Genomic DNA, 24,137 nt, shown 5'->3' on the forward strand with positions numbered 1-24,137 from the left:
GGTTACCTTGTAGAGTTTCACTTTCATTACCGTTGTGTCAGAATCTAAAATTAGTAATTATTGGGGTGCCTGGATGGCTCAGTTGGTGGACCGTGCAGCTCTTGATCTCAGGGTGATGAGTTTGAGCCTCACATTGGGTGCAGACATTACTTAAAAATAAGGGCACCTGGGTGGCTCAGTCGGTTAAGCCTCTGACTTTGGCTCAGGCCATGATCTCTCAGTTTGTGGGTTTGAGCTCTGTGTCGGGCCCTGTGCTGACAGCTCGGAGCCTGGAGCCTGCTTTAGATTCTGTGTCTCCCTCTCTCTCTGCCCCTCCTGTGCTCGCACTCTGTCTCTGTGTCTCTCTCAAAAATAAATAAAAATTAAAAAAATTAAATCTTTTTTTTTTTAAGTTTATTTTTTTTCAACTTTTTTTTTTTTTTTTTTTTTTTTTTTTTTGTTGGGACAGAGAGAGACAGAGCATGAACAGGGGAGGGGCAGAGAGAGAGGGAGACACAGAATCGGAAACAGGCTCCAGGCTCCGAGCCATCAGCCCAGAGCCTGACATGGGGCTCGAACTCACGGACCGCGAGATCGTGACCTGGCTGAAGTCGGACGTTTAACCGACTGCGCCACCCAGGCGCCCCTAAGTTTATTTTTAAGAGAGAGACAGAACGTGAGCTGGGGAGGGGCAGAGAGAAGGGAAGCGGGGGGCACAGAATCTGAAGCAGGCTCCAAGCTCTGAGCTGTCAGCACAGAGCCTGATGTGGGGTTCCAACGCACAAACCGTGAGATCATGACCTGAGCCGAAGTCAGACGCTTAACCGACTGAGCCACCCAGGCGCCCCCCCAAAAATTAAATCTTTAAAAAATAAAATTATTTAGTCCCTTTCCCCAAACTCTTCAAAGCTTTAGAATGCTTTTATTTCAAATGCTTTTATTTATTTGCACATCCCATTCTTGTCCAGGATAACTTTTCTTTCTCAAGTACAAAGTTAGAAATCCATTTTGATAGCATTGCTGGTAGTAAGATGCTGAGTGTTTATTTGCATATATTTTCATGATGGTCCCGCTCTTGTAGGATTATTGAAAATGATATGCAACCCTGAGTTGCCAGTAATTTTATTTCTACATCTTCAAAACATTATGTGATTCTCCCCTATTTTCCATTATTTCTTTTAAAATTTTATTCTCTGTTTAAGGACATTCCTTTTTAGGTCATCTATCTTTCCTTCCTGGCTATTTCTCAATCTTCCTTTTCTCTTCACTGGGGAGCAATGTGATATGGGTGTGTCTTTCAGTGTACTTTGTTGATTTTTATTAGAATTGTTTTGCTTTCATAATTTTGCATTTGATTCTTCATCAGCTCTAGGAAATGTTTAATCATAGTAAGCAATGTGAATAATAATGACAGTAATAATCATGGTAAATAATAGTAATCATTTAAATAATGCCTGAAAATCTTGTTGTTTTTTTTCTTTTTAATTTCTAGGATAAATCTGTCTATCTATCTAAAGTAAAACGAGAAAAAAATATAATTAATGGTAGTGGATTGCATTCTGGACTTGAAAAAATAGGATAATTGACATTTTAATATCATCTTTGAAACACATAATACTATTGGATCAACATTAAATTTTCTCATTTTGATCACTGTATCGACATTATGAGATAGTTTCCATTTACTTAGGAAATATTTTTATATATGTATATACACGTGTATATGTGTGTGTGTGTGTGTATTACAACTATAGTGAGATATATATAGATATAGATATAGATATATAGATATATATTACCTCACAAGAGTTGTAATGTAATTTATATCTATGTATCATCATTATATCCTATTTCCTAAAATTTTAAGGATGTTTTGCATCAGTGTCTGTATGGTGTTGGTCTGCAGCTTTCTTTCAAGTATTTTTTATTTTTGTTTTTAAATTTTATTTTATTTATTTATTTTGAGAGACAGAGACAGTGCAAGTGGGGGAGGGGCAGAGAGAGAGGGAGACAGAGAATCCCAAGCAGACTCACTGCCAGCACGGAGCCCAAAGTGGGGCTCGAACTCATGAAACCATGAGATCATGACATGAGCTGAAAACCAAGAATCGGTTGCTTAACTGACTGAGCCACCCAGGCACCCCAGCAGTTTTCTATTCATAGTATTACCTGGTTTTGGTATCAAGTTAAAGTTAAAATCATAAAACTAGTTGGGAAGAGTTCCATCCTTTTTTTTTTTTTTTAATAATTTTAGTAGAATTGGAATTATTTCTTAAATATCTAAAAGAACTCACTAGTGAAGCCATATTGGCATGAAATTATGGTGGAAAAATTTAAAACTACCAGTTCAATGTCTATAATAGAGGGCATTTCAGATTACTCATTTCTTCAGTGACCATGAGTAGTTGAAGTATTTCAAGAAAGTTTTTCTTTTTTGTCAATTTCTAGTTTTCATAGAGTTGTTGGAGTTATTTAAAATATCATGTATAATCTTCTTAATATCTCTAATATATCTAGTGCTATACCATCTTTCATTGCTTATATTGGTAATTTGTCTTTTTTTTTTTTTTTTTTTTTTCTTAACAATCTACACAGAGATCTATCAACTACATTGATCTAGTTAAATGACAGCTTTGGGGTTCATTGATTTTCTCTATTTTTATCATCTATTTTATTAACTTCTGCTCTTTAATATTTATTTTCTTTTGTCTACTTTGTTTTTGTTTTATATTTACAGTGTCCTAACTTAAATGTTGAAAGTATTTACTTATCTTTTTAATTTACAAAATGAGTACTTGATCAGTTGTTCTTCACAAACCCAATGCAGCTTTCTGCCCATGGGTCCTGTCCCTGTGCTTTAATAAGACCACATTTTTGCACTGGGGAAAAAAAAAAAAAAAAAAAAAAAAAAAAAAAAAAAAAATATATATATATATATATATATATATATATATATATATATATATATTTTCTTCTAATCTCAGTGATAGTAAATCTTGAAATCTTGAAAAAAAAAAAATATATATATATACATTTTCTTCTAATCTCAGTGATAGTAAATCTTGAAATATTGGGTTTCATTTCACTTGGTTCAAAATATTATCTACTTTTTCTTGTGGTTTCTTTTTTGACCCAAACATCGTTTATCAATGTTTTCTTTAATTTCCAGATATGTGGGGGCTTTTTTCAGAGTATTCTTTTATGAAGTCTTGGTTGAATTCCCTTATGGTCAGAGTATATAGTTTCATGATTTTAATCATTCTACATTTATTGACATTTATTTTATGGGCTATGGTCTATTTTGATGAACATCCTTTGTGGACCTTAAAATATGTTCTGCTATTGTTGGAGAAAGACTCTCTAAATATCAATTAGACCAAGTTGGTTGATGTGTTAGTTTCCTACGGTTGATGAAACAAGTTCATCAATTTATTCTATCACAGTTCTGGAGGCTAGAATTTATTCTATCACAGCAATTTATTCTATCACTGTTCTGGAGGCTAGAAGCCTGAAATCAAGATGTTAGTAAGGCCATGTTTCTTCTGAAAGCTCTAGGGAAGATTCCTTCCTTGCCTCTTCCTAGCTTTGGATATATTTTTTAATCATTGAATTTTTTTCATCATGATAAGTGTACTCTTTCATCAAGTAGTGTGATTCCTGGATTTTACAGTAGTTCTATTTTTCATTTTTTGAGGAACTTCACACTGCTTTCCACAGTAGCTGCACCAATTTGCATTCCCACCAGCAGTGCAGGAGTGTTCCTTTTTCTCCACATCCTTGTCAATGCCTGTTGTTTCTTGTGTTTTGTCACCAGTAGCAATAAAGAAAAAAAATTTTTAAAGCAGTCAGAAAAGAAGATAGTTACATGCAAGGGAAATCCAATAAAGCTATCAGAGGATTTTTCAGCAGAAACTTCATAGGCTAGAAGGGAGTGGCATGATATATTCAAAGTGCTGAAAGGGAAAAATCTAAGCCAAGAATACTCTATCCAGCAAAACTATCATTTAGAATAGAAGGAGAGATAAAGAGTTTAAACAAAAACCAAAGATCATAACCTCTAAACTAGACCTACAAGCAATTTTAAAGGGACTCTGAGTGGAAGGGAAGACCATAAATAAGAGTATGAAGAGTAAAAAATAAGAGTATTTTTTTAACACAAAAGCAGTAAAAATAAATATTTCTGTAAAAATCAGTCCACGGATCTATAAAATAAAAGGATGTAAAATATGAGCTGATATACCCAAAATATGAGGAGAGGAGTAAAGAATGGTTTAAGTGATTATCAGCTTAATATAGACTGCTATATGAATAAGATGTTTTACACCAATATAATGGTAACCACAAATCAAAAGCATTAATAGATATGCAAAGAATAAAGAATTCCAAGTATATCCCTAAAGAAAGCCAACAAACCATGAAAGAGCAAGAAAAGAAAGGATCAGAGAAAATCTATAGGAACAACCACAAAACAAGTAACAAAATAGCAATAAATATATATCTATCAATAATTACTTTGAATGTAAATGGACTAAATGCTCCAATCAAAAGACATAGGGTGACGGAGTGGATAAAAAAACAAAACCCATCTATATGCTGCCTAGGAGAGATGGCTTCACAGGTGAATTCTACCAAACATTTAAAGAGGAATTAATACCCATTCTTCTCAAATGATTCCAATATATACAAGAAGGAAAAATTCCAAATTCATTCTATGAAGCCAGTATCACCCTGATACCAAAGCCAGATAAAGATACCACAAAAAAAAAAAAAAAAGAGAAAGAGAGAGAGAACTACAGACCAATATTTCTCATAAACATAGATGCAAAAATCTTCAACAAAATATTAGCAAACCAAATCCAACAATATATTTTTAAAAAGCACACACCATGATCAAGTTGGATTTATTCCTGGGATGCAAGGGTGGTTCAATATTCACAAAACAATCAACGTGGTATGTCACATCAATAAGAGGAAGAATAAAAACCATGTGATCATCTCAATAAATGCAGAAAAAATATCTGACAAACTACAACATCCACTGATGATTAAAAAAAAAAAAAAACCCTCTGTAAAGTAGATCTACAGGGAACATATCTCAACATAATAAAAGCCTTATATGGAAAAAAACCACAGACAACATTGTACTCAATGGTGAAAAACAGAGATTTTCCCCTAAAGTCAGGAACAAGACAGGGATGTCCACTTTTACCACTTTTATTCAACATAGTCCTAGAAGTCCTAGGCACAACAATCAGACAACAAAAATAAATAAAAGATATCCAAATTGGTAAGGAAGAAGTAAAACTTTCACTATTTGCAGATGACATGATACTGTATATACAAAACCTTAAAGACTCCACCAAAAAACTACTAGAGCTGAAAATGAATTCAGTAAAGTTGCAGGATACAAAATCAATGTACAGCAATCTGCTGCATTCCTATACACTAATAATAAAACAGCAAAAAGTGAAATTAAGAAAACAATACCATTTACAATTGCACCAGAACCAATAATATATCTAGGAATAAACCTAACCAAACAGGTGAAAGATCTGTACTCTGAAAACTATAAAACACTGATGAAAGAAATTCAAGATGATGAAAAGAAATGTAAAGACATTCCATGCTTGTGGGTTAGAAGAGCAAATATTGTTAAAATGTCTACACTACCCAAACCAATCTACACATTTACTGCAATCCTTATCAAAATACCAATAACATTTTTCACAGAGCTAGAACAAACAATCCTAAAATTTGTATGGACCCACAAAAGACCTTGCATAGCCAAAGCAATCTTGAAAAACAAAACTGGAGGCATCACAATTCCAGATTTCAAGTTATACTACAAAGTGGTAGTAATTAAAACAGTGTGGTACTGGCATAAAAACCAATCTCTGGTTTTTTAGTTTTATAGAGGCATGACTCAGTTTGTTTGTTTGTTTTTCCTTTCCTTCCTTCCTCCCTTCGTTTCTCTCTCTCTCTCTCTCTCTCTCCCCCACCCCCCTCCCTCCTTCCTTCCTCCCTTCCTTCCTTCCCTCCCTGGTATGCTCTTGCTTCTAGTATACCAAATATAGTGTATTAGACCACCTGATATTTTTCTACAAGTCACTTTTGCTGTTTGTTCATTTTTTTCCTTTCTATGTGGTTCATTTTGCATAATTTCTATAACTACATCTTTAAACTCACTGATCTTTTCTTCTTCAATATCTTATCTGATTTTCATACCATGCAGTGTATTTTTTGTTAGATATATTCCCCATAAATTCCACATAGATCTATTTTTGTATGTTTTTAATCTATTTCTCTTTTAATCAAGTTATTGGTTTTCCTATGCTTCCAACAACAAATGCAGTATATTTATAAAAGCTCTTTAACATATTTGTCTAGTTTTATCATTTCAGTCACTTTTGGTGTTTGTTTCTATTTTCTTCTTATGCTAATACGCTATATGTCTTACATTCCTGCTCCTTTGTGTGCATGATAAATTTACTGGGTGCCAGACAAGATAAACGTTACATTGGCAAGTGTTGCATGTGCTTGTGTCCCTTTAAATAGTCTCAGATTTTGTCATGGCTTTCACTAAAAGTACTTGGTAGCTGTTTTTCCTTCGAATGTTTGCTTTTAATTCTTTTCAGTGTGAGTCCAGAGCAAAATTTAGTCTGTGTTTAACTAAGTCTCACTATCTAGGTGATATACTTCTGAGGATTCTACCTGTTGTTCTGTACACTGTATAATGGATGTTTCCATGCTGGCAGATGAGAACATAAATGATTCCCAGCCCTCCAGGAGCTGCAAGAATTATTCAGTATACTGCCTTCTAGGGGTGCTTTCCTAAACCTCACATAGTTTACTCTTGCACTTGTATAGATCTGGACACGGTCAACAGTTTCAGTGGATCTCTCCTCAATTCTTTGCCTCTCCTCTTTCCCTGTACCTCCCAACTCTAGCTCCTACCCTTTCATAACTAAATTCTAGTCACATTAGTCTTGTACCCTGATTTTTGTCTCCAGGCTCTAAGGGAGGGAAATCAGAGGGCTCCACTCCAGTTTCCCTACTGGGAAGCAGTGTCCCAGTGGCTACCCTGAATTTCTGGAAGAATTCTTTAAGATTCGCTGAACAGCCGGAAACAAAGACCAGAGAAATTGACCAGAAAACAGGAAAGAAAATAAATGAGAGTCTTTGCCAGGCAGGAAAAAAACAAAAACAAAAACGAAAAACACCTGAAAATCAGAGAATGAAATTGTCACCATGTGAGAACAGTCTTTCTGATGGAAAGACTTGAGTATCTGACCAGAGGATGGATCTTCACTTATTCCTAGGGAACCACTTATAGGTGCCCAGTAAAATACCCTGATTTAGGTACACCTGTGATGGAAAAAGCCCCTATTACCCTCGAATGGGAAGCAGCCCTCTTGTTCACATTGGTACTGCAAACCCCAGGGTTTCCCTCAAACCTCAGAATGATCTCACCACCCAGAGGAGGTCCACAACTTTCTGGATCCTTTGGACCACTTCCTCTCACCCAGATCTAATAGAACTACACTTATTTCAGGGTTTCCTCTGTGGCATAGGGTGAGGGAGAGGGAGTGATTTTGCAGCAGGCTCGGGAGGCAGAGAAAAGCTAAAACCTTGAGGTGCCAGGGATGGCACAGGGGCCTACAGCACCCAGCCAAACTCAAGACCAGGTGGTAGAAGGTGGGTTATAGACACCGGGGTGCAGTAGACAGTAGGTGCAGGAGCAGGTGAGGGAAGCAGCCTTAGGGACGCAGGGGGAAGGTGGGAGTAGTGTGGGGACAGTGGGGCAGGAGCCGGCCTGGAGGCTGGGCCACGGAGGGAGCAGGCTGCCAAGGGAGCAGAACAGGGCCAGGGCAGCCACCGGGGCTGCACGTCTCGAAAGTGCAGGAGGGCCAAGGAGTCAACGCTGCTGCCAAGAAGCCATTAGGCGAAAGGGGAATTTCCAGGCTGGGCCAATAAGGCACATGGAGAGCCCCAGAGCTGGACTGCTAGGGATTGCGGGGGAGGGGGTGGGGGGCAGTACACCTGGAGGCAGAGAGCCCAGAGAGGTACAGCCAGTTAGACCAGAGCTCTCCCTGGCCTCTGGCAGGGTGCCCACCTGACACCCCACCCCTAAGCCAGCAGTTTGGCACTTAGAGGCTCCGGCTTCCTTCCTCTCTGAACCAAAGCCTTTCCACAGGCAAGTCCCACCCTGGCATGCATACCTCTAATGTAGTGCACTGGCCGGGTTCTCCCCCAGGCCCTGGGGCTCCAGCTGTGCCTGGAAGTTGGCAGGTTGTGTTCCTTTCTGGAGGCTCTGGGAAATCAGATTCCTGCTTGTGTGGGCTGTTGGCAGAATTTAGTTCCATGTGGTTGTGGAACAGATCCCTAAGCGTCCAAGGTGCTTTCTGGTTGTGTTGAGATCTGCAAAGTCACATAATTTCTTCAAAGAGCTCTTTCTGTGACTCAATACTCTGGCCTGATCTTGCTGAATCAAGACTGAAGACGCTGGCTATCAGATGTGTGATGCTCAACTTGGCTCCTAGCTTTTTTCTCAGAACCAGCAATGGGCCGTCAAAGGGCCTTATACAGCCCTGACTCTTCCGTCTGCCTCTGTCTCCCTGCAGCTGGGAAAGGTTCCATTTTCAAAGACTCGTGTGATTACATTGAGCCCACCTGGTCAAGTCTCACCAAAAACTGCATTACATTACACACGCGAAGTCCCATTGGCCATCTGCAGGAACATTCCCAGGTTCTGGGGATTAGGGCATGGACATTTTGGGGAGCAGTGATTCCATCCACTACAGTTCACTGTCTGGTCCTCAGATTCGTTATGTGTCCTACTTGCAAAATATATTATGCCCATCCCAAGATCACAAAAAGTCTCATTCTATTACAGTATCAAGTCTAACACCCAAATCTCATCATCTAAATTGTCTAAATCAGGTATGGGTGAGGGTTTGGATATAATCCACCCCGGGGCTCAAATCCTCTCCATCTGTGGGTCTGTAAAATTAGAAAACAAGGTAACTGCTCCAAAAATAAAATGGTGGAATGGACCTAGGATAACAGTATACGCATTGTTTCAAAACGGGAGAAAATGAAAAAATAAGTAAAAGCCACAAGTCCCAAGAAAATTTGAAATCAAGTTTAGCAAACTACATTAGGTACCAAGGCCTGGGAATATATTCTGTGGTTCAGGCCTCTGGCCACTGGGCTCACAGCTCCCCACCCTGGGTTCTACTCTGCCCTCGGAGTCCTCCTTTCCCATCACAGGTAACAAAGGTTTACAGTTTAGAAATTTGCTTAGCCAGTTTCATGTGTGTAGAATATTGGAAGTCCTAATTTTGTACTCTGTCCCTTTGAGATCCCACGTTATTTCTACTAGAATGAATTTCTTGAGAGCTTTGTGGCTCTTCTGGATCTACCAGAGATTGACTCCATTACACAAGAGGTTGGTCCACAGACTTCCCCCCTGAATGATCCCGTTATCTATTTTTGACTTTTGCTGAGCTGGCCGTGGGATGCCTTTAAGCTTCTTAGGTGCTCTCGGGTTGCAGAGGGGCCTGCTTAGTCACAATCTCTTCAAAGAAATGTCGTGTGCCCGCATACTGTTCTTCTGATCTTGCTGAGATCTTACAAAAGGTTGTACAGCAACACCTGTGGTTAGTTCTCCAGAACATGCTTTTCTCACCATGAATCACTTCCTTTCAATGTCTTTTGCAACTAAGACAGGATAAGAATTTCCCAAATCATCAAATCTTGGGTCTTTTCTGTTTAATAGTTCTTCCCTACATTTATCTCTTCCCTATTACATTTTACCATAAATGGTAAGAGACAAGGCCGCACATTCAACACTTTGTTTAGAAATTTCCTCAGCTCAAAATGTCCATATAAAGACTTTATATTAACATTTGCAGGAGCTTTGTTTTGAATACTCAGAATTTGGGGGGAAAAAAACAAAAGGCAATTAAGATAAAGGGATAAACTGCAGTATATCCCATCAGAGCATTACTCAGCAATGAAGAGAACGAGCTATTTATACACACAACAGGAGTGATTCTTAAAATAAGGCTGCATGGAAGACAGGAGATGATAACAAACTTCTAAGGTTCCACTATAAAGAAGAATCTAGAAAAGACACATTTATCCATACTGGAAGTAAATCAACGGTTGCCTAGGGAAGACACGGGAAGTATTAGGAAGGGGCATGAGGTAACTCTCGGGGTAGGTATGTCCAAGAACATGGCTGGGTGATCCTCAGGTTTGTGCATATGTTAAGGCTTACCAAACGGTACGCTTTAAGTGTGTGCAGTATACTGCATGTGGACTACACCTCAATGAAACTATAAAAAATGATTCCACTAACATCCGGGTCTTGTGCTTCTACTGGAACACCAGATCGAGCACCAATATAGTGACTCTACCCTCTCTCTCCAAATGCCCTGTGAAGAGAGCCTCTTCCTCAGCACTAAGGAAAACTGGCAAGCAGTGAAGGCTGTTTGCAAGGGAGTCCCCAGAAGCTCTGGCTGGTCACAAAAACTACAACTTTGGACCACAATGTCTGTGCCAGTTCTTGCCCATGCGGCAAAGACACTGGGTAAAGAGCCAGGGAGGTACAAGTATCAAGGTAAACTTTACATTCTTTGCTCTGCCACTGACCTTGGTCAGAGAGTGACACAGCCCTGGAGATCCTAAGAATTTCCACGCATCCCGATCTCATACAGTCACAGTGATTGGAATGTTTGTGGACGTTTTTAAAATGGGCACATCCACTCCCACTTGCTGCAGTCTCCGCAATTCCAATTATTCACACCCAGGGCGAAATTTATTTTTGTTTCCTTCCTGGGATGGTAGGTCTTGCAGCCAGAGACTTGGGCAGCAGATCAGATTCTGACCTTCAGGGCAGCGGGAACTTGGCAGGTCCTCAGAAACAGCTTCCCCTAACAGTGCTGGGAAACGTGGCACCTATGCTGGAAATAAGACACATTCAATCCACGCTGCTCCCAAACACCGTGAAGGCTGCCCCAACCTTCCTCAACACCACCCTCAAATTACGCTGAAATCCAGACAAAATCAGGCCCACAAACCCCTGACCTCTCACCTAAAAAGCTTGTGTCAGCAACACCAGAACTGGACTGAGAGTGGTTCTCTGCCAGCCTGCTCTTCCACTTGAGGTACCTGAAGCTGGAGGCCCCCACAAGCACCGTTTACCGCTTCCGTTTGGCAGGGCCTACTGTCTGCAAACCAATCCAAACAGTAAAAAGAACGTCCAAGATTAACGATGGTTTAAATAATGTCTTTATTATCACAGAGCAACAGAAGACAAGTGGTTCTCCAGGTGGGGTGACTCGGAGAAAAATGTGTCACATGTACCACATGAGGCCAACAATGTCCATGAAGAAAGTAAAGCTCTTCTGTAAGCCTCCAGAACACAGCTCAGGTCCTCTTGGCTAAAGATGGGTGAAGTCCACACCTTTACCAGTCAGTGGGGAGGGAATGAGGAACCCCATTCAATTCAGGATTCTCATAATTTCCTCCAGAGACTGGAGGTGTCCCTGAGGACATACAGAAACGAAGCTGGTAGGGGCGCCTGGGTGGCGCAGTCGGTTAAGCGTCCGACTTCAGCCAGGTCACGATCTCGCGGTCCGTGAGTTCGAGCCCCGCGTCAGGCTCTGGGCTGATGGCTCGGAGCCTGGAGCCTGTTTCCGATTCTGTGTCTCCCTCTCTCTCTGCCCCTCCCCCGTTCATGCTCTGTCTCTCTCTGTCCCAAAAAATAAATTAAAAACGTTGAAAAAAAAAATTAAAAAAAAAAAAAAAGAAACGAAGCTGGTAGAACTGAGATGGTTTCTGCCACAGACACTGGGTGGCAAATTTGGCAAGGAACCTGAGCAGGTCTGCAAGTGCAACGCAACCCATGAAAGTGTCCCTGTACCTGGCATCCTTAAGGTCTCTCCCCAGTGCTAATGTTCAGATACATGAGGTTCAACATCTGACTGGTGTCTTCCTCTCCAAGGGCAATCACAAAGCCCCTCTCCACACAAGTCCTGTTGTGTCGAAAGCACTCCTAAAGCCGTCCTGCAGTGTGAACCTTCTGGTGCCGAATGAGGTGGGAGCTTAAACTATAGGCTTTCCCACATTCGTTGCACTCGTATGGCCTTTCTCCAGTGTGAACTTTTTGGTGCCTAACAAGGTGGGATGTTCTGATGAAATCTTTCCCACATTTGCTGCACACAAATGGCCTTTCCCCTGTGTGAACTCTCTGGTGTGCAATAAAGTCAGAGCTTCTACTAAAGAATTTCCCACAGTCGATGCACTCAAAAGGCCTTGCCTCAGTGTGAATTCTCTGGTGTTTAATGAGGGTGTACTTGTGGCCAAAGGATTTCCCACAATCACTGCAAACGTAAGGGTTTTCTCCAGTATGGATGCTCTCATGCTGAACAAGTGTGGATTTGTGTCTGAAGACTTTCCCACAGTTGTTACACTTATAAGGCCTCGCTCCATTGTGAACTCTCTGGTGTACGATGAGGTTGGAGTGATGGCTAAAGTATTTTCCACACTCGCTACACTTGTAAGGCATTTCTCCGGTGTGAATTCTTTTGTGCTGAGTAAGATTGTCTTTGCGGCTAAAGGCTTTCCCACATTCTTTGCACTCGTAAGGCCTTTCTCCGGTGTGGATTCTCTGGTGCTGGATAAGTGTGGCTTTGCGGCTGAAGGCCTTCCCGCATTCGCCGCACTCGTAGGGCCTTTCTCCGGTGTGGATTCTCTGGTGCTGGACAAGCGTGTCTTTGCGGTTGAAGGCCTTCCCGCATTCGCTGCAGCTGTACTGCATCTGTCCGCTGTGAGAGGCCTCCCCGCTCCCAGTCCTCCTCTTCCTCTTGCTGTGGGTGGCCTGTCGCTGGTGACTGCCCAGACTGGCCTGGAGGCTCCACTGCTCCTCACACAGAAAGGGCTTTCCCGACAGGTGAGGTTCTTCACAAACCCTACAGTTCTTCCCAGATGAGGTCTTGCCTCTGTCTCTTCTGACAGGTTTCTCTACACTGTACTGCTTCTGATGCTGGTGAAAGTTTGCACTGAACAAGAACTGTCTCCCACACGCCCCGCAGGTGTAAGGTTTCAGTCCTTGGCATATTTCCTGGTGTTCATGCAGGTGTAAGAGGTCTTTCACGATGGGGCCACAAATGTCACAAGGGTGAGCCATCTGGGTTGATGAACCTGCCTTGGAAATGCTATCATGGGAGACTCCTAAAGAAACGGTCTGCTCAGAAGGTGCCTCTTCATCTTTCGCCGCGCACCAATAACCTGCGGGCAGAAAAATGCTCTTTAAGTGAATGGGGACTTTGGAGAAGGGGCAACCCCATCACAAACGTGTCTAGTATTTAGCCCACGGGGGTGTCGGTAGGACAGCAGATGTGGGATCAGGTTAAAGAAAAAGCTGCTGTGCAATGCTGGGCCTCAAAGGGTCACAGAATGAGGAAGCCTTCACAAGGGACAAAGACCCAAGGACGGGGTGTAGGTCAGGGAGAACCAGCAAGTAGGATATCCAATTTACTCCTCTGCAGATGACTTTTGAAGGGCCTTAGCTATTGGTGGGCACTACAAAGAAATGTATGTCTAGGCCCAGGAAAATCTGATTTAAAATGAGCAACTTGTGTTCAAAAACAATTTAAGAACAGATGTGTGTCTCAGACACATCAGCATTGTCCAACACAGGACGGCACTGCAGAAAGAGCAGCAGAGAGCACTGGTGAGTGGGCGTGGACAGCCCTGGGTTGGAGGTCTGGACAGAAACGATATAAATAAGTGTCCAGAACGAGGAGAAAAAGATAGAAATAGGTGTGGTTTATAACCTGGGCACCAAACAGGAGTGGTGCCCAGGACAGGTTTCTGGTGCTATTTGAAGCCAGCCCTGAAGCTCCCTCCCCACGCTCTCACTCACCAGGGCCTGTCCACGTCCCTCCAGCCATGGCTAGAGTCATGACCTCTCAGTCAGGCACTCAGAGTTCTTTCCCCTGCTATGTTCAGCAACCACAAAAAATCTGGAAGAAACAAGTCGTAGAGGAAAGACAGGGCAAGTAGGAAAGCAGTGGCCCAGAGCAGCCTGCCCACAAGAGATTAAAGGACAATTAAATATTGCAAAATGAACACCAGAAATGTCTTGCAGATCAGCACCATGGGCCCCACAGGCAGTGGCCATGATGACAATTCATGACACAGGTAGGCCCAAGGAAATGACAATTATAGGAAAGGGTAGAATCTGGAGCACAGAGGTTATCACAAATGTGGACAGAGCCACATACAGCCAGGAAAACGGCAAGCAGGGTAGTCCACGGGACTGACCACAGGGACTGAAGGAGGCAGTTCACACAGCTGAACCCTGGCACCCAGAAAACCTGTGTTACTGAGGGAAAATGGCAGTGCCCACAGCAGCTTTGGGAAGAAAATGGCAACCTCTGAGGGAAAAGAGTAGAGCACGGCCCAGAAAACTGGGGTGTGTGGGGACTTACCCAGGAAGACCGTGTGACTCAAGTCTCTGGGCCACTCTTCCCAAGAGAAACACACAAGCGCATCCTTCAAAGTCACATGACCCTGATTGACATCAATAACTGAACACGGGGGCAGCAGCTCTCCCCAGGACTCCTGGTCTATCCACCACACCTTCACTTCCCTCCTCAGCTCCCCAACTCAGACAGGAGACCAGGCCCTTGTGTGATCGGTGCCGGCTCACTCGTTCCTCATTTCCTAGTAATCCTTTTGTCCAGCCCAGAACAACAGGTGGGGGACAAACAGACACTTCTGCCAGCCAGTTCCCCTGGTCCGGAGATCACGCCTCTTACACACAAATGTGAGCTCAGAATTCTCCTCTAAAGCCCCCAGGCTATGAACTCAGATTCCATCTCCAGGACACATCACTCTTTAGACCACACCTCCCTCAGGTCTATGGATACCCACAACACAGGTACCTCCCACGTGCAAATGTGCACACGGCATCCACAGAATTCTTGGTTATTGCAGCCAAGATCACATCTGGCTCCAGCTGATGGTTCCCAGTGCCGTGTATCTCTAAACTCAGCTTTTAAATGCTCCCTTCCTGGCGCTATTCTTTGATTCAATTTCAGCAATCCGGAACCACATACAGACATCAGATAAGCCCAGCCCCTTCCCACTTTGCCGTTACATACCAAGGATGCCATATCCTCAGCAGTCGGGCTTAACACTTGACACTACGTTCTCATTCAGAGTCCGCACCCACCGGCCTTGTACCCCAAGCACAGTCACTCTGCCAGCTGACCCAATCAGCCTCTGAGCTAATCTACCTCTGCGCTTGGCAGAAACTCCCTAGGTCCCACTACAGGTCACCACGAAAGCCTGGGGAGCACCCAGCAAAGGAAACGGGTGCCTGCTTTGGCCTCACTTTCATCTCATCTCTGTTACTGCTACGCCCCAGCACTCATCTCATGTCTCCCCTCTCTGGAAGACTCCCCGCACCCCGCCAGACCCTATTATCTCCCCCACCATGGACACTACACTCCCTTTGTCTCTTAAGTGACTCCCTCTCTGCCGTGTCCACCCCCCTCCAGACCCTTAATGGTACTGCCACTGTGACAAAAAGATTCTGTCTATAAATCTGACACACAGCTCTACTCTAATCCATATACTGGCTGCCACTTTGTGGACTTGGATCCCTCCTGTGAAATCCAAACGTGTGCGTCCAGCTGCCCACCTGAAACCTCCACTCAGATGTCTTTAGACGCTACAGACTCAAAGTGGTCAAAGCCCAAGTCCTGATATTATTTCCGGAAGTTACTCCCACCACCAACTTCGCTGTCTCAATTGAGAATTTTTCCATCCTTATACCTTCTCACGCCAAAAACTGTGGGAGCTGTCAGGTCATCCCTGAGTCCTCTCCTTTCTCTCACCATCCACATCAGAAAGTCCGGTTGGCCCTACTTAAAGAGACACAAAAAACAAACCCAGAATCCAGCACCCGTCCCTCCCCTCCAGAACCACCAATCTGGTCCAGCCATCAACAGTCTTCTTTCCTCACCCCAATCTTCTTCACTGTGCAGCCAGAGAAAGCCTGTGAAGACCAATCGGATCACTCCTCTGCTCTAAACCTTCCATGGCTCCCACCAGCCCAGCTCCACAGGCTGCTGTTCCAGAGCTGAATTCTGTCCCCTGCTCGCTGATCACACCAAACATAACGGAGACCTGAGGCTCCCTGAGCACTCGCAGTTCAGCCTCCAGGGATGTTTTTGCCCGAGCTTGTTCCTATACCTGGACACCGTTCCACACTTCATCCCACTGCACCAAATTCAAGGTACAGACCGTTAGTGACACCAGCATCCCCACACCCAAAGGCAAATACAAGGGAGGTGAACATTGCTAAGACACCAGCATTTGCCATACTGGGTTACCAAGACCGTGGGCAAGTGCACTGACTGAGGACCGAGGACTCACCTATGCAGAGATCCTAAGTGCTCCCACCCTCAAAGCAACCTGGCAGTAAGAGGGAAGAGGGGGCTGAGGACGGCAGGCCACCACATGGGGCACCACGGACTGAACCCCTGTAACCCCTGCCCTGCCCTTCTGCACCCACGATTTCTGAATGTCTCACCTCAGATACTAAGACCTTAGTGCCGCCTCCGCCCAGCTGTGCGAACAAAGACCGGTGTCACCACGTCCTCACCGGTAAAGCAGACAGTAGTGGCACCCACCTAAACAGGGCTGCTGTTTGGGTCACACACGTTAACACAGATCAAAGATCTCTGAATTGGCTTTTTATCCAAATGGTTTTGGTGCAAATGAAGTGATGGGATTTTTAAATTGGGGATTTCTTTTTCAGCTTCTCAGAAAACGTGATACTTAAGACTTTCCATCATAATCAGACAGAGGCAGGCGCTTTGACCCGTCACTGGGCATCAGTATACACTTACAGCTACACATGTTAATCTTCGCCCACTTGCTCATGCGAGCCGGGTGTACCCGTGTCCCTTCACCAAACCGGCCTCCTGGTATACCCTCCTCTGCGGAGTCTGCGGGCCGCCCCTCTAAGACGTCCACGGCCTCTCCTTACCTGAACAGCTGGGGAGCTGGTGCACCAGCGCCCTGGACTGGGGGCTACGGCGGCTCCCCCCCGCCCGGCTGACTCTCCCCTGCTCCACGCGCAGAACCTTTGCTGGGTCCACACACCGGCCAACGTGGAGCGCCTCTCACCTGCCCCTGCATCCCAGGCCAGGCTCTTCACACCCTCCGGCCCTCTCCTCCTCCAGCAGGGACTCTCCCTGGAGGGAATGAGGGCGTCCACCCCCTCCTCCCTGCCCTCCGATCTCTCACCCCAAGGACCACACACGACAAACACATCCTGAATCTTCTTCCCCCGAATCTGGCCTCCCGACCCGAGGCCTCATCCCTCAGTGGTCTCCACCCCAGCCCCCTCCCCAGATGCCCGTGGGACACCTCCCCTGCGAGGCGCCTCGGCTTTGCCACGTCCCGAGCGCAACTCCCGACTCCTGCGGGGCAGCTCTCTGCCGCACTCTCTCGGACCTCCGGGGAGAAAAACCGGACACGGACCTGGGACAGCCCCTGACTCCTACTTTCAGAGCAGCCGTCATCCGACATCCGACGCTGAGGAAACCCTGCCAACCACGTCTCCACCTGCAACCTCTCCCTCCGCCACAACACTCCCGGAGTCCGAGGCTCCTCACCGGCGCCCCCGCCCCCGGGCTCGTCCCGCCCCCCGGAGCCCAGATCGCCTCACGCTGCTCCGCGGCTCCCCCGGCCAGTCCACGCAAGGCTTCCGCTCGCCCGCTACCCCGCCTGCAAACATGACGGCCCCACTTGCCCCGGCCCTCGCGGCTCATCGCCCCTCCGAGCCTCTGCGCGCGCCGGTCGCTCGGCCAGGACCACTTCGACGGCGGTGACAAACGGGGGCTCCTCCCACAGCGGGCCCCGCGGCCCAGAGCACTGGAGGCGGGGCCGCAACCGCCTCAACTGACACCCTTCGTTCGAGGCTTTGTGATTCCGAGCGCAGGGACGAAACGCGTCAAGGTCCGGGGAACAAAGTACCCACCTAAGCCGGATCCACCAACCGCGGCCGCCATCACAATCTGGAGGACCATACGGGGCCGTGAGGAGTCCCAGGTCGGGACCCGCGCGCCGCCGTCGCGGGCAGCGGAGCCTTCGCGGGCGCTGCCACCGCCGAGCCTCCCTGCGGCGAGCACAGAGTCTCCTCCCGTGTCCTCCCGCTTCCGTCACTCCGGGCCGAACCAGCGACCCCGAGGTTCTAGTCCGAGCGGCCCACCGAGAGCGGAGAAAATGTCCGCCGCGGGGAAGACACCGGAAGTCCCGCCCAGTCGCCTTCCGCGCGCTTTAAAGAGTGCCACCAAGCAAGGCGCAGAGGCTTCTGGGTAATGTGGTTCTCCAGAACAATTGGCCCCAGACACCCACGGACTCGCTCCTGGCCGGGGTGGGGCCCAGTGGTCCCGCGAGGGGCGCTGGGAAATGGTACCTCGAAGCTCCGAGGATGGAACGGGGCTTCGCTCCTCACAAGGAGCTGGGTGTATTATGCGGAGGTCAAAGAAATGTTTGGAAACGTTCTTGTGGCTATTTCCCAAAGCCACAAAACCACGTGGACACATCTCATCAAATGTCAGTTCGAGTCCACTCAGCGCACTCGCATTTCCTTGCCGGTTTTTAAATCCGTGTAGATGAAAATTTTAAGTTTGGGTGCTTTGGCTGGGTCAGGGGTCAGGGGTCAGATCTGCAAATTGCCTCTGGGGAGGAGGCAGGAGGGTTATTGTGTCCAGGGAGGCACTTTCTTGCAGGTGGGGGTGCTGATGGAGGGCAACCCAGGCAGCAGCACCCTTTAATTCAAATGATCCTTCTTAGCCCAAAAGCTGATATACTGATTCCCTCTAGGACTATGCCACCCATCTGGAAAGGACCATTATAAATGCTTTCCAATGTGCCAGGACGGTGGCTGACGCGGTCCTGGTGGCCGCAAATGTGCGAAAGTGACTGTCTGAACCCAGAAATAAAGATTTGGAACAGCATGATCTCATTTCTTTGCTAGGAAGTGATTTCTGATGTGGAAATGTTGGGGTTCAGAGCTGATGGCCAAGAAAGAATTCTTCAGATGTCTTTGGTGCAAAAAGGTGGTTTTATTAAAGCAAGGGAACAGGACTCAGGGGCAGAAAGCTGCATTGGGGTTGTGACAGGTGATGATTATATACGCAATGTTTCCAGGGCCCTGAGGGGCTAGCAGCTGTTAGAAACCTTGTTACATTTATTACTGTTTAGTAAAATCTCAGTCATGAGACCCTTCAGATGTTATCAGTAGGCATATGCTTGGAGTATGACTGCCAACATATACGTTGGGGGCTAGGGGTAAAGAAAATTTCTATAGGAATTTCTAAATGCTTACAGTAGCCTCACAGGACCCTTGAGGTTGGGATAATGTTAAGATTGCCTTGTGACTTCAGCAAAGTGTCAACATCAAGGCAGCTGAGTGCCTAGTGGAAGGTCACTGCCTGTTTCAAGGACTTGTCAATGGGCTGTAGACAGTAAGGAAATTTAATTTTTTTCTCTTGCCTTTGTTTCCCACATCAATTTTCACTTCACTTGCAATTACAGGGACAGCGTCTGAATTGGGAGTACAGATTATTTATGGTAAAGGAAGAAGACGAGGAGAGGGAGGGTGAGTGGAGGAAGAGGAGGAAGGAGGGAAGGAGAAAGGAAGGGAGGATGGGAAGAAAAAAGGAAGGAAAGGAAGAAAAAAAAAAGAAACATGGATAGTTTAAACTACTGAAAGCTATTATATAGTTCTGTAGTTCACAGATACACTCAAAAATGGTTCTGGGGGGGGCGCCTAGGTGGCGCAGTCGGTTAAGCGTCCGACTTCAGCCAGGTCACGATCTCACGGTCCGTGAGTTCGAGCCCCGCGTCAGGCTCTGGGCTGATGGCTCAGAGCCTGGAGCCTGTTTCCGATTCTGTGTCTCCCTCTCTCTCTGTCCCTCCCCCGTTCATGCTCTGTCTCTCTCTGTCCCAAAAATAAATAAACGTTGAAAAAAAAAATTAAAAAAAAAAAAATGGTTCTGGGGGACATACCTTTGACAGGTGAAAGATGGCAGCAAAAACTGAGCTGGAAACACTGAAGTCTGAGAGGTAAGAAAATGAAGCTGAGCACACAGTGGGGCTGAGACACTGAATACAACAGGGTTTAGTCTCCAAAATGTAATTTCTTTCCAATCTTGAAAATTCTGATTATCTACTCTCAGGGAGAATGAAAACATTTAGAAAGATGAACAAGGATACTGTAATACCACGCTTATTCATGGCTCTAACAAACATTCGATAAACACCTACTGCATTTCAACCCCTATCTTAAGTACATGGAACAAATTTGAAAACAAGAGACAAAGACCTCAGCCATCAAGAAGCTTACACTCTACAGTATTCATGAAAGACGGGAAGAAATATGAAATATGAAAAAAAACCCAATGAATTATGTACAATGTTGGAATGTGTTAGGCACAATAGAAAAAGAAGATGAGGGTGCCGAGAAATGGGTCATGAGATGTAGTATTATACAGCTGAGAGAGGCTGATTTGGGCCCAGGTCTTACTTTATAAAGGCGACTTAGTGACAGCATGGACAGGTCAATGACATTGAGAGAAAAGTTTAATGTTATTCACTGTGTCTCTAGAAATGAGAGGCACAGCATACCACAAAAGGTCACAGAAGAAACGCTGGGATTTGTTTAGGAGGCAGAAGCAGGAGCCAAGGAAAGGCCTAGCCCAGAGACTTTATTGTGTTTTCCATGGGAAAGGCAGGGCAGAGCAGAGCAAACAGCTGAGAATTGGCTACTTTGAACAATTCCAGTGGACTTCAGGTTATAGGGGTGATCTCTAGTTACCCGACACCTAGCCCTGGGATGATTTAGTGCATGCAATTTTCTTCAGGAAACACTTAAATGAGTCAACATTCCTAGGTAATGGAGTCCCCCATTCAAGGTAAGCCACTGGGTGCTTTTATAAAACCTGAGCCCATGAAAAATATAAACACAGTTAAACTTCTTAAAGAGAGTGTGCAGATTTTCAATTAGAGGATGATGGGCTAATGAAGAAAAAGAACAGCTCTTTTTTTGAGGCACAATAATTCTCTTGAGTTTACTAGAGGCCAGAAAGGTATCATCATTTATCATACATAACAAACGTGTTGCTTAAATATATTGGACTAAAATGATCATTTAGGAGTGCCTGGGTGGCTCAGTTGGTTAAATGTCTGACTCTTGATTTCGGCTCAGGTCATGATCTCACAGTTTGGTTGGTGAGATCAAACCCCAAGTAGGGCTCTGCACTGACAGTGTGGAGCCTGGTTGGAATTCTCTCTCTCTCTCTATCTCTCTCTCTCTCTGCCTGTCCCCTGCTCACTCTCTCTCCCTGTCTCTCAAAATAAACTTTAAAAAATTGTATTTATATAATTTAAGTACAGGTTTTATTTTTATGTACATTAAACTGTATTTTACATGAGGCAGTCTCAAAAATACAACAAATAAAATTAATTTTAATACAATTTTAGTTATAGACATCATAGAAATGCAGAATTGTACATTTACCCACATATACTTTTTAATTACCAAGTATTATGTTTATGAAGTTAGTCATCATAAAAGTCAAGTGATTAAAGATGTAAAATAAAAGTGAAATGAAATGAAACTCTTTGAAAGTTTCTTTTAAGTACCAACAAGTGACAAAATTTTCTAAAAATTAATTTTATTTCACAAAAAATAATAATTTTCGAAGTCTATTAAAGAAAACCAGGGGCACCTGGGTGGCTCAGTCAGTTGAGCATCCGACTTTGGCTCAGGTCACAATCTCAGTGTTCGTGAGTCCAAGCCCTGCATCAGGCTCTGTGCTGATAGCTCAGAGCCTGGAGCCTGCTTCGGATTCTGTGTCTCCCTCTCTCTCTGCCTTTCTCCCACTCATGCTCTGTCTCTCTCTCTCTCTCTCTCCAAATTAAATAAACATTAAAAAATTAAAGAAAACCAGAGCTGAACAGTAGTTAAAGCAGTATATGCAGATTTTAATAAGGAACAATTGTAATGGGGGGAAAGAGACCTCAGTATAGAAAGTAGCTCAATTCCAAATACAGCATGAACAACTAGGGGTTCATAGCCAAGAAGCAGTGTGGGAGTCAGTGGATGGAAAGGTACTAAGGGGAAATTTCATGGGTAAGGGGGATTCTTGCTGGAAGCAGGCCATGGTGATCAGTACCAACTGGGGGATGGTGGGATGAGCAATTTGATGAGATATTCAAGGAGCTATTAAGCAGAGGTGGATTCTGCCTACATCAACTTAATTGGATTCTTGCTACAATTGGACAATGCAAAGATGGGCACAGAAGTCCAAACGTTGAGGTCTAGTTGGGAATAGGATTCTGAGGAGCCTACTAAAGTTTGGTCAAGGAGAGACTCGTTGTCAGCTCTGACCCCTAAATATTGCTGAATTGGAAATGCATTGTTTTATCACTTATTTATTTAAGAGAAAAAACATACTGTAAACTAAGGTAAAAGAGAGCTAAACAATAATTTGTAGTAAATTATTCTAATTAAATTATTTTTATTTATTTTTATTTTTTTACTTTTTAAAACTTTTAATGTTTATTTTTGAGAGAGAGAGAGACAGAGTGCAAGCGGGGAGGGGCAGAGAGATTATCCAAAGCAGGCCCCAGGCTCTGAGCTATTAGCACAGAGCCCGACATGGGGTTCGAACTCAGACTGTGAGATCATGACCTGAGCTGAAGTCGGATAGTTAACTGTGGAGAATAAGCTTAGAAATCCCCGGGCTTACACCAATGGGTTAACAAGGCATAAAGAAATACAAAGCCACAGAATGCTCACACCCAAGTTCGGGTAAAAAAGACTGGCACTCCAAGAATAGGGAGGTGCAAAGGCACCCCAGAATATAGAGGGGATGCAAAGGCACCCCAGAATAGAAGGGAGTGCAGAGCCCCTGGAATAGAGAAGGAGGGACAAAGTCCCAAAATAGGAATGGGTGCAAAGACTCTCAATACAAAGGTATATAAGGTGAACAAGATTAGGCATGCGAGGCAAAAATGCCCCCCAATTTAGTACCATAGCAGAAAAGCTGCTTTCACAAGAGGAAGGGGCCAAGTTAGGTAAACTGGTGAATTCGGACTATGGACTGCTGTGCTGCAGGCAAAGCAGCCCAGAGCGGAGATGGTTAACAAAAGAAAAGGTGCCTTGTTAACCCTGAGGTTATTCCCCCTATCTGTCTCATCCCCCAGGCTAGCTAAGATAAACAGACACGGTGCCTCATATCTGCCATTAACAACCATCTACCCATCTGCCTGGTGCCAGGATTTTGTTTTATATTGACCCAAACCCCAAACACTGTATATCTTCAAAACCCCCGTTTTCCCTCACATCCCCAAGTTAATGCTCACAGTTTCTTTGTCTCTTTGTACATGCCCATCACGTTTGTAAGCCTTCTTATCTTAATAAATACAGGGCAAGGACCCTTATTTGGGGCTCATATCTTTTCCCGGACATTAGCCATCTCTTGCTTTAATCCTGCGTCCCACTCTTTTGCTGGCCAAAAGAGAACTTCAGACTTAGAGTCTATGACAGTTAACCAACTGAGCCACCCAGGCACCTGAAATTATTTTTATTTTTTATCACAATTTTGATTCTTTCAGTGGACAAAAATTCTGAGAGACCCATGATCTTTCCTATGAAAAGTTTTGATCATTGACACCACCTTCAACCCCTGCCAGAAGATACCACCTACCTTCCTCCCTCGCCACACTCTGCTAAACCTCATAAACTTCTTTTAATTCCTTTAAGTCCACCTGTGTTGGACCAATTTGGGGTATTCCCAGTCATTTTCTTCTCACTTGAAACACTTTTCACTCAATATGCTTTGACAATGCAATGAATCTTATGGATGTCACTTCAAAGTTTGAATCAACAGAACTAAACACAAAAATCCCCATGTCATTATCAGCATTACCTGATATTCTCCATTGAATAGCATTATATAATTTTATTTTTTTTAAGTTTTTTAAAATTTTATTTTGAGAAAGACAGAGACAGAGTGAGTGAGGGAGGGGCAGAGAGCAAGGGAGAGAGAGAGAATCTC

The 24,137-nt window shown here is 44.4% G+C and overlaps 2 protein-coding genes and 1 long non-coding RNA gene across 6 annotated transcripts in view; 1 reads left to right on the forward strand and 2 right to left on the reverse strand.

Annotated features, from left to right (window-relative positions):
- LOC122208947 (zinc finger and SCAN domain-containing protein 4-like) overlaps nt 1-24,137 on the reverse strand; it is a 197,679-nt gene that overhangs the window by 49,969 nt on the left and 123,573 nt on the right. The window lies entirely within an intron of this gene.
- On the reverse strand, nt 11,746-18,305 carry LOC122208950 (zinc finger protein 134-like). Of its 4 annotated transcripts, none has more exons than XM_042920419.1 (3): nt 18,047-18,305; nt 13,913-14,012; nt 11,746-13,275 (listed from the first exon to the last, which is right to left on the reverse strand). In XM_042920419.1, exons 2-3 carry the CDS (start codon nt 13,950-13,952, stop codon nt 12,041-12,043), a joined length of 1,275 nt encoding a protein of 424 aa, XP_042776353.1. In that variant the 5' UTR covers nt 13,953-14,012; nt 18,047-18,305; the 3' UTR covers nt 11,746-12,040. The 4 variants fall into 4 exon arrangements, with proteins under 4 accessions (XP_042776353.1, XP_042776352.1, XP_042776354.1 ...); XM_042920418.1 differs by lacking the exon at nt 18,047-18,305 and adding an exon at nt 16,592-17,166; XM_042920420.1 differs by lacking the exon at nt 18,047-18,305 and adding an exon at nt 15,832-16,573.
- Nucleotides 18,296-19,025, forward strand: LOC122208957. The gene is made up of 2 exons (XR_006197382.1): nt 18,296-18,383; nt 18,895-19,025. It is a non-coding gene; the product is annotated as an uncharacterized LOC122208957 (long non-coding RNA).

The sequence above is a fragment of the Panthera leo genome, chromosome E2 (genome assembly GCF_018350215.1).
Source record: "Panthera leo isolate Ple1 chromosome E2, P.leo_Ple1_pat1.1, whole genome shotgun sequence".
NCBI classification, from domain to species: domain Eukaryota; kingdom Metazoa; phylum Chordata; class Mammalia; order Carnivora; family Felidae; genus Panthera; species Panthera leo.